Source organism: Ischnura elegans, chromosome 11 (genome assembly GCF_921293095.1).
Source record: "Ischnura elegans chromosome 11, ioIscEleg1.1, whole genome shotgun sequence".
Taxonomy (NCBI): Eukaryota; Metazoa; Arthropoda; class Insecta; order Odonata; family Coenagrionidae; genus Ischnura; species Ischnura elegans.
In genome coordinates, this window is record NC_060256.1 from 100599859 (window position 1) to 100615603 (window position 15745).

Consider the following 15745-nt stretch of genomic DNA (forward strand, 5'->3'; position numbering starts at 1 on the left):
GCTTTTAAAAGATAAAACACATGGCATAATACATATATAAATTAAATTTTTATCAAAATTATCTATTTTAACTTAATTAATATACAAAACCGTGTGTGGATACATAAAAATAGCATTCTTTTCCTATAATTAGGTGCCGTATATTTTTTTACTTAATACCCTCTACATTTCTCATGGGATCTCCACGAAAAAGGTTAGCACTACACAGTGTGATAATATACTATTTATCTGGGGGGAAAGGGTGTCATAGCTACAAGATCCAAAAGATATCATAATCCTCTTCCGTTTGTGCATGATGGTCTCCACCGGTGTGTGGCTAAATAGTAAAAAGATAACTCGAGAAGGGTTGAAAGGTTTCAGTGGTGCATGATGATAACAAAGTTCTCTTAGGTGTCCATTTGGGTCAAGATTATGGATGCCGCTGACATTTAATGGCCGATGTTTCCATCAGGGCTGAGGAAGTGATGATTTCACTCCATTTTGCAATAGCAGATGTGGCCATTGGTTGCATTCAGGGGAGAGAGAGCTCAGACCTCTTGCTCACCGTAGGAGTCGACCACTGCCATATCCTCAGCCTCCCTCGGTGGAAAAAGTTGAAAGGGTGCTGGAGGACCTTTTGGATCATCTAGCAACACACAATTGGCCACTTGAATAAACAAATTGAAGTCACACTTATCAGTGACAAGTGCTCAGGCAAGTGGTGGCTGAAAAACCCTCCTCGAGAAATGACTGAGTGTTCACAGTGAGCTGCTACATAGTGGTCACATTAAGGGGGAAATTGCAAAGCTGTGAGCTGAGTCCTGTCCCCCTGAGTGCACCCATTGATACATCAGCAATAGCAAAAATCCTCCCTGGTCGGAAACCACCAGGATCATTGTATTAGCAACAAATATCTTTGAGATGGGGAGAATGGTGGTACAGACTTGGTTTTAATTGGCACATTAAGGGTGAAGAGTGCTCAGAGCTCCACCACAACAGCTGTGGAATTTCCCGCTTAATGCAACAGCTCCATGTGAGTTCTCGGTGATTACTCAAGAGCGGTCTTTCTGATCACTATGTACTTGCCGGAGCAGATGAGCGAATTACAAATATTAGCACTAGTTGGCCAATGGTGTGTTGCTATATGATTCAAAAGACCTTACATATTGCCTACTCAACTTCCTCCATTCATATGCTGAGAATAATATATTGCAAAGCAGTCCACTCCTGAGGGGGGCGAAAGAGCTCTAAGTGCTCACTCTCCCTGCAGTGCCCTAAGTGGCACTTCAGATAACTGAGTACTAATATGTCCCCTCACTTACAAGAACTCTATTACTGCAGGCCCATTCTTTCCCTAGACCTCCTTGGCCCTTTCTCGATCTCATCAGGCAGCACTATCCCCCTATACCCCCTCCTTCCCCAACTCTTTTCCACCTTCAGTGATCAATCAACCTCCAGAGGCTAACAATAGTATTCAGATATATTAATTGCTTAAATAGTAACTTTTAAAACAATACAGTTTTTGTAAATGAAGCAGTTCAGCAACATGAGTATGATAATGACTATACAATGTAAACATAATGTGCTTTTAATTGTACAATTGTTCATAAATTTTGTGCAGTCCAACAAAAAATGATGAAAATAAAGTCACTAAATCATGTTTTCAGCATAATATATTTTGAAAGATTTTTTGGGGTTTATGTTTTTCTAGGGACCCCAATAGTGTCTCCTTCCAGGTTCATCCCCCTACATAAAAATGTCCGAATAATGTCGTCGGCCCCTGTCACTCCCTCTAATCTCCTCATTCTCAGCCACTTCTTCTTTCGAGAACCCCTCAATCTGACCATCTACAGTGAGATACAGTCCTCACAGACATAATCCAGAGGTCATAGGTTTGAATCCCACCTGGATGGGTTTTCCATCACCATGGGTTAGTATGTACAGTGGAAACCTGATAAGAAGTTTTTAAAGGGACAGAGGCTAAAAACGTCTTATGAAGGAGTGCAGGTAAAATTTTATGGGCCTCCAGCTACATTTTAACTGAAAAGAACCTGTAATCTTACTGAGGAACTATGGCAACTAGCAACCAATGTGTAACTGAACTGGATACATTATGGAATGTGCTTTAGTGAGTCACAATATCGAATGATCTCAGCAAGTTATTTTGACAACACACTTTCTACCTATTCAATAATAGTTCCGCAGGCATTCAATTCCATTCAGGTGTGTGTGTATATCTTCCAAAAGTTGTGGGAGGAGAAGTGGTACTATTCTTCCTTCTGATTAGGTTAGGAAAAAATAACAACTTTGCTTTTCTACAAACACACCTATATTGTCGTCAACTAGTTTCGATATATGTACTGTATCATTCTCAAGACTAGTGGTACAGAGACTTTCTTACTTGGTTATATATCCAGCCCGATGGTGGTTATGGTCGAGGGGTGGAGGAGGGTGAGGTCAGTGTTGAAGCGAGGGAAGGAAGCAAAAGGGGGGGGAGGGGGTTTGTGGGAAAGGGTCAGTACCAAGGCTTGGGTTGATGTCTTTGGGATTATCCAGGGTGCAGTAGTGGAATGTGTAGGAGGGGGGAGTGGAAAGGGAAAAGGTGGTCGTTTGCAAACTGTACCTTCTTCTATACAATTTCAAAATCCTTTAGACAGTACCACATCTAAGATTATAATTTGATTCATGCATCCATACATGTTATGTTTCAGTCCACCAGAATTATGCATGCAATCAGACAAACTCCTACGGGTTCCTCTAACGTTGAGCAACTTGGGTCTAAGGAGATGATGATCAAAGGGAGAAAAGGTGTGTCTATAGACGTCCATTTCTGTCCGTCTGGCCCCCCATCTCATCTGGAACCCTTCTTGCACAGACCAACTTCCTCTCGTGTAAGCCCTCCAACATTTGCCGGATCCCTTCCTTCCTTATGACCCTAATTACCCCCACACTTATTTCACTTTCCAACGACTCAGCCACTCTCAGTACATATTTATAGATTCCCAAACAGTTTAAATTCTTAAAATTATATTTCAATTACTGACCTTTCAGAGATTACATTTATAAACAGGACACATTGGGAATAGTTCCAGATTCCTCAAAATTGGGTTAGTATGTACGGCATGTAGACAATGCATGAGGGCTCAGGGGAGCCCTTCAAGGATACATCACATCGGGGCCGGGAACCAAGCCCGTGGCTTATACGCCCGATCACCCGGGGAGGGGGAGGAGAGGAAGGAAAAGAGGTGCCGCCGCGATAGGAGCCCATCAACGCCTATGGGAAAGGAAAGGGACGGGACGAGGGAAAGACACCTCAACGCTATAGAAGCGAAGAGGGCCCTACTATTAGCGAAACCAGGCAGAGCCATTAATATGCCAACGAATGGGCATGTAGACAGTAAAAACACAAACCATGGGTATCTTAAGAACAGTGGTGAAACATTTTTCAAATGTATCAACGCCTATGGGAAAGGAAAGGGACGGGACGAGGGAAAGACACCTCAACGCTATAGAAGCGAAGAGGGCCCTACTATTAGCGAAACCAGGCAGAGCCATTAATATGCCAACGAATGGGCATGTAGACAGTAAAAACACAAACCATGGGTATCTTAAGAACAGTGGTGAAACATTTTTCAAATGTAAGAATGATGACAATTCTAACTTGGCGACCCAGGAGAGGGGAACTGGGCTGTACCACATCCCTGAGGGGGAGAAAGGCATACCTGCTATATGGGATTATTAGCTGGAAAAATGTCAGGGGCACCAATGGAACAACAGCAAATTGGGGCAACTCAAAGAGTTAGCTAAAGAAATGCATCAAGACTGATTAAATACTTACAGAAAAGTACTACTGTCAGCAAACAATGTAAGATTAAATACAGAGTTTTAACCAAATTTCCATTTCCAATTTCCCTGATTTCCATTCCAATTTTTTCAGGTTTTCCATGACTATAAATCAAACTCAAAGCAGTCAAATATGTACAAGGATTTAAGGAAAAATTTAGCAAGGAATACATCTACACCTTTGTACAGTGTTAAGTGAGGGATACCCGTACTTAAAGAGCATAGACTACAGTCTAAATTAAATATCCTAAGCATCCATAAGCTTCCTCCTCAGGAGTGGAGTTAACATTCTTTCAGTCATATCTTTCGCAGCGCCAACAGTGTGTTGAAATGAAGGGAGTGCAGTCCTCTTTCCTCCCTACTCAATTTGGTGTTCCTCAGGGGTCTGTCCTGGGTCCTATCTTGTTCGTAGTAATGATCAATGACTTACCGCATAGTAATCCCTCTAATTGCATTCTCTACGCAGATGATACAACCCTAATGGATATTTGTAAAAGTACTGCCTCTGCTGTAGAAAGGGCAGAAAATCATCTAGCAATAGCTGATGACTGGTTTAGAGTAAATGGCTTTCTACTAAACAAGGAAAAAAATGCAAAAGCTTATCTGTAGCCTGAAGCCTACCTCAGGTAACCTGAAGCCTACTAAGTTACTTGGGTTTTACCTCGATACTAAACTTAGCTGGAGCTATCACATCACTGAAGTAAACAAAAAGCTATCCAAAGCTTTCTTTATCCTAAGAAAGCTAAGCTTGACAATCCCTTCTGATTTCATGCGTTGTATATATTTTTCATTTTTTAACAGCCATTTAGACTATGGTCTGGAAATATGGGGGAATGCCCCTGACATAAAATCTGTATTTCTGCTACAAAAAAAGGCCATTAGAATACTCACCAAATCCCTGTCTAAGGATCACCGTCGTCCTCTTTTTATGAAAATGAAAATTTTAACTGTTTATAGTATGTATGTGTATAAAGCTCTGATATTTGTGAAAGAAAATCTTGATATCTTCCCTAAAAGATGTGAAACGCACACTTATAGTACGAGAAATAAGGACTTCTTATCCATAAACCAGTGTCGATTAACGAAAACCAAATCTTCCTTTCCTAATCAAAGCATTAGGTTTTTTAACCACCTACCCATTACAGCTAGAATGACCAGTTTATCTACATTCAAGAGGGTGACCAATGCATGGCTTGTCACTCATCCTTTATATTCTATTGATGAATTTTTTACTTATAGTACTGATGACATTGTATTCTGATGTAACCTATATATTTGATTGTATGTCATTTCTCTTGTATATTTTTGTACTACTTTTATCTGACGAGGTCCATGTATTTCTGAATACTATTGACCAATAAAAATTATTATTATTATTATTCTTATATCACCTTGACCTAGTTTATCGCATAGAAGTGAAAGCATAGCCATGCTAAGGATTTTTTCAAATGCAACCCTTGGGGGCTTCTTAAGGCCAGTTTAAACAATATATTAACCCACACGAGTAAATGTCTACATATGCAAAAATATGTGAATCAACACGAAAATGCACTATGTACCCATCTAACTTATGCAAATGCATGTATCGAAAATATAACCAGTTCCAATTTGGATCATGCATTTGTATACCTTCCATTCTACAAAAATCGTTCAAGAAAACATACATTAACTTTTACCTGCTAATTTATCATGTAAACAGGCATTGAGAACCTCTATACTTTGGCCAATTATAATCAGAATGACTAGTAGGCCACCCAGCTTTGCTTGGAAGGATAGTACCCAGAGAAGTGTGAAACTTGGAACTCATGGTCATATGGCAGGATTTTTAGGCAAAGGAACAAAGCACATATGACTATGGAATACATTAATAACAGCAAATGGAAAAAACAATTTCAGTACACCATACACGTGATCAGCTTATACCCCAATAGACAATATTGATCATTATGTGTGTCTGAATGTGATTCGACCGAAAACATCGTGTTAATGCCCACCCCAGCAAAAGGTTTGCACCAAGAGCATTAGTAGTGAAGAGTCGAATGAGTCGAGTTTAATATTCCTTTGAGCGTGTCAAGAGGTGTGCCTACCCAGCAGGATGTCCAACCACAGAGGTTGTATGACGTGAACTAACGAGCGTTAATGAGAAAATGACGTAAAGAGCGCATCTGACAACCACAAGTAGAGCTTCGGGCTTTTGGAGTATGAGATGCACCTATGCACTAACTTTGGTTGCAATCCGTGCAGCCGTATGGAAATATGTTTCCTATGTCAGGGTTTTAGGATCAAAGTAACCACATGGATTGTTAGGGTTTTCAGTGCTAGCTGGGAGCCTCTTGGTGATCACATGTGGGTGCCTGGGCTACGAGTGTAATGCAAAGACAAGATTAGTGAGCTGTGAGCAAGGAATCAGTGGACGAGGATTTTAGCAAGAAAGTGTATGTCTCGCCCAAACACTAACTAAGATTAAATCAATACTTAATAACATTCTGCTCATTTTATTACACCATCTGAGCAACAAAACAATGAAATTGCCAAGGAGTAACCAATATGTATATCTTAAACAATAGTGCTTCCAGTATCACTGCATATCTTTTGTAAAAAAAACTAATAACATCACAAATAAAAGAATAACATCATTCTCAAGACATTAAACAATGGCATTTTCTGACACAAATGAGAGTAACAAATTTACACTCCAACCAACAACATCCACCGCTACTGTAACACCTGTTTTTCAATTTGAATTTTCAAAGTAACATCGCATAAAAACTCCTAAATTTCCACTACCACTTTCATGTTAAGGATGGCTGCCATCAGTAAAAACCGTCACAATCACCAATTCTGCACCTGAATTTTAACTTAAAGGTATTAATAGTCTTATGATCTGCTATTAATGCCATTGATTAACTTTAAAATGAGAGATTATCTTTCGAATGAGAGGAATGAATGTCCAAAGGCCAGAGAAGTACACTTTGCCAGTGAAACGGTTCTCTCTGGACCAACTGTATGTTCAACAGGGCTGTATGTGGTAGTAGCACATCCACAACAGTGTCCTCACTGACAGACAGGGTCACCTATGCTTCACAAAAATAGTCACAATTTATTTTTTCTTACCTTGGGCACACGAAGTTATCTGCTGATCTGAAGCTTCATGAATAGGCAACTCTACATAAAAATGGTCAAAAATCTCCTGATGCAAACGATTCCAATACTGCATATGTATAAAAGACAACCTTGCGTATCACAATGCTACAATTACAAGAAAAGTAGATAGTTCTACCCGAGACAGCAATGGGGAAGACCATTGATAGTAAAAAAATAATAAAAATGCAATTAATTTAAATGCTCAAAAAGGCTTCTCAAACAATACCCTCCATTCATCATATTCGCACACCATTCTTTGTTTTTAACAATCACTCACAGGGTAGTGGAATGATAGCACTTCGATTAAGATTCACGCAACGTCCTGATCACCTTTCATCTAACTCACGAGTAAACCACACATTACACTCCCTATTCCCACAGTTTGATTCGCATTTAGCTCTTCTCAGAACGAACTACATCATGAGATTTAGCTTAATTCTGCCAAGAACCTGGACTTTCAAGGTTGAAATCTCACAGATGTCACAACGGGAGGTCACATGGGGGCATAGTCAACCTGCACATACAGCTGCCGCACGCCCACGGCAGCGAAAATGGAATGAGTACTTGAGACGATGTACCGCGCATCACTGGAAGGGGAAACCTCGACCTTGAGGGCTCCTACGAAGACATCCGAACACAACGTCCAGAAATGGCATTCGTGGACCCCAAGCACTCCAGGTAGTTGCAAAACCCTCCTGTAACACCCTGGAAGCTGCGAATCCAAAGACACTGGCTGTCTCTGCATCAGGATCATCGCCGATTCTTTAATCAAGGCAAGTACACTGAGGGCAATCAGCAATGCAATAAACATGGAACAAATGGGATCAGCAATCATCCAACCGAATGTCTGCATGAGAACCGCAGAAACAATGACACCAACGCTTCCCAAAGTGTCGGCCAATATGTGAAGAAAGACCCCTTTCATGATTTGAGAATTTCCGCTAAGCATTTGATGGTTATGCCCCTTGTCATCGTGAGAGTGTCCGTGGCTGTCGGAGCCCCCATGGGAGTGTCCGTGACCACCGTGGGAATGGCCGTGACCCCCGTGGGAGTGACCGTGGCTGCCTCCACCATGAGAATGCCCGTGCTGGAAAGCGTATATGCCGATGAGATTTACAATGAAGCCAGCCACGGAGACCAGGAAAAGACGCTCGTGCTTCACTTCGGGGGGCTCGATTGCCCGCTCGACAGCTTCGGACATAATGAAAAAGGCGATGAAGAGCAGAAATAAGCCATTGATGAAACCTGCTAACACTTCAGCACGCACGTAACCATAGGAATATTTATCGTCTGCCCGCCACTTGGTAATCACAGAGGCTGCCAATCCAGCTAGCAACCCAGTGCAGTCAAAAAACATGTGGAAGGAGTCCGATATCAGACCTAAACAATTACTCCATACCCCATATGCCAACTCGACAAATGCAAAGGTAAGGTTCAATAGAAGGAACAAAAATAGATTTCTCGAATTTCTGTCGGAAAAGATCAAACGCATCCATCCTTGAACCTTTTCTTTCATCCGAGAGGAGAAAGATCTCGGTGAATCTTTCAAAGTCACAGGTAACATGATGTCGTCCAAAACAAAGGTCCAAAAGGCAGGATGGCCACTATTATATTGTGAATCCGCTTACAGTTCTGGGAAAATAAAACGATTGAGAATCGTATTATTAATGCATTCAATGGTACTCTTTATCAAGAAAAATTGACTTCCCTACAGGAAAATTCACACCCCTCTCCCTGACATAACACCTTCAAGCATAACCAATGACAGCTAACTCCACTTAATGATAGTATTAACCACAATAATCAATAATATGGCACACTCTTGGAATGATGTGCTTTGATTAAAACAGTTCTGCATTTACAAAATAGTCTATTTCAATAAGAATCGTTCACATAAGAATCAAATAATTAGTTACCACTCCATGTTGAGTAATATCATTAACTTAGTTTAGGAAAATGTAGTTGGTCACTAACCATTCATAATATTTCCGTCGCAGTCCAAATATGAGACTGCTTGAGATGAATGGCAAAACATTAGCACTATGAATGGTTATTTTTTCAATTTTCATTAAATAATTCTACAATCACCGGCAGTGAACTCTCCATTGGTCTGCTACCACGGCTGCCACGATTTTCATTCCCTGGAGAAAGAGAAAACATCCATGCTAACCGCAGTGTTGCCATATTTCCATAAGGGACAGCGCCCCTATGGCCACATTGGGAACTAAAAACAAATGAATTATAAAATGCGGGGAATGGGATTATGGCGCCAAGCGTTTGACAAACACGTTCTTTCGGTGGATATACTTGTTGAAATGTGTTTATATTGTGAATTTTAAGATGCACCCTGCTATTTATTGTTATATGTATTAATACTATACATTGCAATAGTTAATGTGTTCTATATGGATATTCCGATGTTCTACGATAGCAAATAGTAATTATTGAAAGAAGGTGATCAGATGACGACAAACCTATTTCTTTGTTAAGGGAACCAACAAATGATGGAAGAGTGTAATATATTTGCTTATTGCAAGTGAAAGAAAGTGATCACAAGACAGCAAACCTAATATCTAATTAAAAATATCTTAATGTCAAAGTTAACACCAGCTTCTGATTCAGTGAAATATATTTGCATATTGCAAGCGAAAGAATGTGATCACAAGACGGCCAACGTCATGTTTAATTATTAATATCTTATTTTAATATTCAACGGTATTACCAGCTTATGATTCAGTGAAATGTATTTGCATATTGCAAGTGAAATAAAGAGATAACTAGACAGCAAACCGTATATTTAATTTTAAAATCTCCTAATTTAAGTAGATAAGCAATCATTCGTGGATATCCGATTTAACGAGTACAGTCGTTTTTACGAATTCCTCGTTTTTACTTAGTCCCCATTTCTACGTAGTTCTTATTTGACGAAGGTCTCATTTCTACGAAGTTCTCATTTAACGTAGTCTTCGTTATTACGAAGGTCTTAATTAACGACATCGTTGTTGTTACGAAGTCCACGTTTTTACGAAGTTCTCATTTAACGAGTCCTCGTTATTACAAATTTCTCGTTTTTACGCAGAAAACTGTTGGTCCTAATTTAATTGCTAATCTAATCTTCATATCAATTCAACCAAAAACCTTGGGGAGGAAATATCTAATTACGATGGACTGGAAGTCAGAGATAGGTGGGGAAAAGGAGAACTTGAAATGGGGAAGCCATCAGTGGGGAGAAAATAAGAAATTTGTTGGAGGTACAAATTAGTCATAACAAAACCACGGTCCAGGCATCACATTAGTTGTGGAGGCAGAGGCGTAGCGAGCGGTGGTTTTAGGGGATTTAACCCCTTAGAACTCAGAGAATGTTTTTTTATTAATATATTTTAATAAATAATAGATGGTAGCACTTTTCCACAAAATATTTGGAATAATTTTGTGGAAAAGTGCTACGATCTTTTATTTATTTAAATATGCCTAACTTTCACCAATTGAGTCCTGAATCTGTTGAACTTTATATATTTTATTATGGCATTTTTAGTAACTAATATGAGGGGGACGGGTGGCTCACAAGCATCACATGAAATTATTCACCCAGCCGCAAACTTTATACCAATTTGAACCATTTATCTTAAAAGGTTTCTTTTGCACCTACCGCTTACCCCAGTGGGTATTCCATACCACACAGACCCTTCAGAACTAGTTGTGCCTAAAGCCCCCCTTTGTGTTAATTCTCCTGGGCAGAGTTACACTTAAGTGTCCACACACAGTGTAAGTACACACATCCAATTGGATAAGTCCAGATCTGGACCTCGAGGTTTTGAGGAGATATCTGATAGACTATACCATGGTAAACCAGAGGTATAGGAATACTTTGAAAAACTTGGGCAGCTTCAGCAATTTAGTGTTTATGAGAACCCCTATGAAAAAATTGTATAAACCTGTTTCAAAATTTTATACATTGCCATGGCAATGTATAAGAATGCATAAAAATTTGAAACAGATTTATACAATTTTTTCATAGGGGAAGCAACTAGCCTTGGCTAAGTCTTTAGGAATATTATACTGACTGAAATTACCTAATGATTTGAAAAAAATACTTTAGCCGCCATATTCTAAGATCAAATAAGCACAGCAAAGCTGATTGGCATACAATCAACCTACAAACAATTAATGATGTCAACAAAAGTATTCCTCATTTTATCATCAAGTTCAATAGTATTCCAGTGTGGTAGTTGCTAGAGATTTCCAATCACTTCAATTAACAATTTTGCCAATCTGTGAAGTTCACTGCATCTCTAGTCTTACTTTGATATATTGTCCATCCACATTTTATTTATTTGTCTTTTTTTTGGCTCCCTCAGATCTGATTTAAGTTAAAATTGTTATTGTTACGTGTTTGACAACAATCGGTCTGTGGGTTAGGATGGATACCTATGCCATTTTTTATCTGTTTACCATTTAAAAATTATATATCTGCCTCTCTGTTATATATTAAATCTTTCTCTCTTGATTGGACATTTTCCTAAAGCTCTCATAACATGTTTTATATCATCCATAGAAAAAGGTTCTCGGAGTGGTTATGAAAATTAAAGAACCATTGGCATTTCTTATTTTTTCTAAAGTCTTTGAAGCTATGTTATGACTATATCCAGGTAATGAAAAATGTAACCTTTTACATATGTAAAGGTTAAATTAAAAAATAAATAGATTTGTGATTACATAAATGCATAAAAGTACTAGAATTTATTTTTCTGTTAATAACCATCAAATGAGTTTCATTATAATGATTGATTTTTTCTAACTTTTGCTATAAAATGAATCATCTAAAATTAACGATGCCAGTTTCTAATCACTTTTTCAATGAAATTGATCTTTATATTCTCTTGATTGGGTTCATTACTTATTTTCTAGTGAATTTTCCATTTGAATATGAAACCGTATGTAAATTATGTGCATATAATTAACATATTCCTCTGAATATAGTCCCCCCCTAATTTTGAGGCTTCAGTTTTGGAAAAAAATATAAAAAAAATGGGTTTGAATATAGTCCCCTCCCATAACTTTTATCACGGGCATTTTTGGAAAAAAAGGGGGGACTATATTCAGACATATACGGTACTGTTCTCAGCATTTCCAGTGAGAGAGTGAATATGTATTTTCAATCTCCCTCTTGAAACGTTATAGTTAGTGATTTATTTTGCACATTAGATGAAATGATAGTTAATGTTTTGATACAGTTAATAGCGTTTCGTGTCACAGAGGTTATAAGAGCTCCTGGTTGGTCTTATGAGATATTCAATTAACTGTTTGACTCTGTTAAAAATTCGTAATAGGTTACAAAATCTGGTGAGCTTCTGAAGGTGATTGCTTGACTACAGATGACGTTCAGTTGCCAGTTGGTTACAGATGATGTTTGGTTGCCTACCGAACCCGGTTGGCTACAGATGGGGTTCGGTTTCCTACCGAACCCTGTAGGATGTTTCAAAAAGCATATAGCCTACTGAAACCGGTAGGAAAAATTTCCAGTTGGGCATCCTTCTCATAATGGATTCTCAAATGAATATTCAACCATAACTGCAGCCTTTCACCTAATTAATAAGATAATTTGGGGCTTTCTAATAAGAAAGACATCATCGGATTTTTTTTACACATAAAGAGTATTTGATACTAATGACCACACAAGACACTACTTAATTTCTTGGATTATATTTTAATCTGAATATTGATTGGCATGCCACATATGAATGGTTGCAACATGGTTACAACCACATATTATAATAGTACTGCAATAATCACTAAAATAACTACTGCGATCTACATGATTAATAAACTTATACCAACTACCTCAACACAGGCTATAAGAGCCTTATCTATTATTATAGTATTCTACAGATTAAGGTAGGTTTCATTGGAGTACTTAAGAAGCATTCTGGGAGTCTCCCCTTCCCTCAACCACTTCCCTCTTCAATTCACAATAAGGCCTACTCCCTTTCAATCTATCTAAAAATTCCATTCTTTTCCTTCCTCTCCCTCGTTTACCTAACATTCAACCATCCTACACTTTTTTCAGCATTCCCTTCCCACTAAGTACTCGCTCCATCCATACCTTCTGTCTCCTCCATTTCTCATATAAGAGCTGCCTCTCCTCACCCATCCTATGCAGCAGTTCATCATTCCTCCTCCTCTCCATCCGCTACACCTTTTCCATTCTTTGCCTTCATGTCCACAATTTTCTCCCGTCCTCCTTCCTAAGTGCCCATGTTTCCACACTGTAAAGAGCTGCACTCCCGATAAAAGCCTTCACTAACCTTAAAGAGTATGCCAAAATTCATCCCTATTTAGCATACCTACGGAATTGTCTTCCAGAGAAATGCTAGTGTAGCGTCCAAGTCGTTTTCAATGCAAAAGATGGCTGTTAAATCCATATTCTGCTTTTCAAAAGGGTGCTAGGAAGACTAAAATATTCTTGAAATTCATGTCACTCACTCTGCCATGTATTTATACCTAGTTATGCCCAATTCTGCAACACATTATAGCAATGAGACATGGTAGAGAAAATGTTCATGGCCAGTGGCACAGCAAGGGTGGTGGTATGGGGGATAAAACCTCAGAGCTCAGAGAAATTTTTTAATTTAATCCATTATACTTAATTGGATTGATATTACTAATAGAATAGTGTAAGGATTAATAAAATTTCCCTCATAAAGCCGTAAAACTCACCATTTTGATCCATTTATCTTAACATTCAGCAATTTATTTATCTCGCACCTACCGCTTATCCTGGTGGATATTATATACAACCCCCCCCACACATCGCACTATTAGTTGCACCTAAACCCCCACCACCACCTGCGTTAATTCCTAGCTGCCCCCATGCATCTGGCAAATCAGCCACTAAACATAGGCAAGAGAGGTCCTCATAATTCAGCCTCAATTATCTACAATAAGATTCCATTTCGAATTAAAATAGTCAAAAAATATGCCTTTAAAATAAATTAAAAGAACTGCTATTTCATAAATGCTACTATAGCATGGTATGTTCTTGAGTGATGAATTTATGTAGTCTGTATTTTAGACGTGCCTATAATACGCCTAAATGTTTATACAATACCACTTGTCTGAGTACTGGTCTACAGAACTTTAGTGGATTGCATGGTTGTTTAAGTATTACTAACTAAAGTGAGATTTATGCAAACACTTAAGATTGCAATGATGCTTTGAAAGGATTTTTTGTAGTAATAAAATATGCTGATAGTATTTTCACTCTGTACATTAATAGGTTTCAACTGGATTCAAACATTGGTCCCTTGAAAAACCATTTAGGTACAACATAATAAAAATAAAGTGATGATAGAACACTCATTACCAGGTATTTGTAGACCTAAAAAGAAAAAAATAGCTGACAAGGAAAAATTACTTCCCAAAGCCATTCCCTTCACAAAGAAATATAATATTTTAAATAATGTATACATGAGGTTTGCCATTTAGTTATCCCTTTCTTTCATATGCAATAGGCATATATATTTCACTGAAACATAAGCTGGTGTTACCATTGGCATTAAAATAAGATTATTTGCATTAAATTATGAGGTTAGCCTCAAAGTTATCATTATCTGTCTCTTGAAATAGGCAACTTTATTCAACTCTATCGTCAGTTTTTGGTTCCCTTCATTATAAAATTAGATATTAGCACTCAAATATGAGGTTAACCTGTAATGTTTTCACTTTCTGTCACTTGAAATAGGCAACTTTATTCAACTCTATCGTCAGTTTTTGGTTCCCTTCATTATAAAATTAGATATTAGCACTCAAATATGAGGTTAACCTGGATGTTTTCACTTTCTGTCACTTGAAATAGGCAACTTTATTCAACTCTATCGTCAGTTTTTGGTTCCCTTCATTATAAAATTAGATATTAGCACTCAAATATGAGGTTAACCTGTAATGTTTTCACTTTCTGTCACTTGAAATAGGCAACTTTATTCAACTCTATCGTCATTTTTTGGTTCCCTTCATTATAAAATTAGATATTAGCACTCAAATATGAGGTTAACCTGGATGTTTTCTCTTTCTGTCACTTGAAATAGGCAACTTTATTCAAATCTATCGTCATTTTTTGGTTCCCTTCATTATAAAATTAGATATTAGCACTCAAATATGAGGTTAACCTGTAATGTTTTCACTTTCTGTCACTTGAAATAGGCAACTTTATTCAACTCTATCGTCAGTTTTTGGTTCCCTTCATTACAAAATTAGATATTAGCACTCAAATATGAGGTTAACCTGTAATGTTTTCACTTTCTGTCACTTGAAATAGGCAACTTTATTCAACTCCATCGTCAGTTTTTGGTTCCCTTCATTATAAAATTAGATATTAGCACTCAAATATGAGGTTAACCTGGATGTTTTCACTTTCTGTCACTTGAAATAGGCAACTTTATTTAACTCTATCGTCAGTTTTTGGTTCCCTTCATTATAAAATTATATATTAGCACTCAAATATGAGGTTAACCTGTAATGTTTTCACTTTCTGTCACTTGAAATAGGCAACTTTATTCAACTCTATCGTCAGTTTTTGGTTCCCTTCATTATAAAATTAGATATTAGCACTCAAATATGAGGTTAACCTGTAATGTTTTCACTTTCTGTCACTTGAAATAGGCAACTTTATTCAAATCTATCGTCATTTTTTGGTTCCCTTCATTATAAAATTAGATATTAGCACTCAAATATGAGGTTAACCTGTAATGTTTTCACTTTCTGTCACTTGAAATAGGCAACT

General features: G+C 37.9%; 1 protein-coding gene across 2 annotated transcripts; it reads right to left on the reverse strand.

The window, feature by feature from the left end:
• Nucleotides 1-6301: 6301 nt before the first annotated feature.
• On the reverse strand, nucleotides 6302-9085 carry LOC124167733 (zinc transporter 7). Of its 2 annotated transcripts, none has more exons than XM_046545743.1 (2): nucleotides 8941-9085; nucleotides 6302-8598 (listed from the first exon to the last, which is right to left on the reverse strand). In XM_046545743.1, the coding sequence occupies exon 2, from the start codon at nucleotides 8528-8530 to the stop codon at nucleotides 7460-7462; it is 1071 nt and encodes a 356-aa protein (XP_046401699.1). In that variant the 5' UTR covers nucleotides 8531-8598; nucleotides 8941-9085; the 3' UTR covers nucleotides 6302-7459. The 2 variants fall into 2 exon arrangements, with proteins under 2 accessions (XP_046401699.1, XP_046401700.1); XM_046545744.1 differs by having other exon boundaries at nucleotides 8883-9085.
• Nucleotides 9086-15745: the final 6660 nt, after the last annotated feature.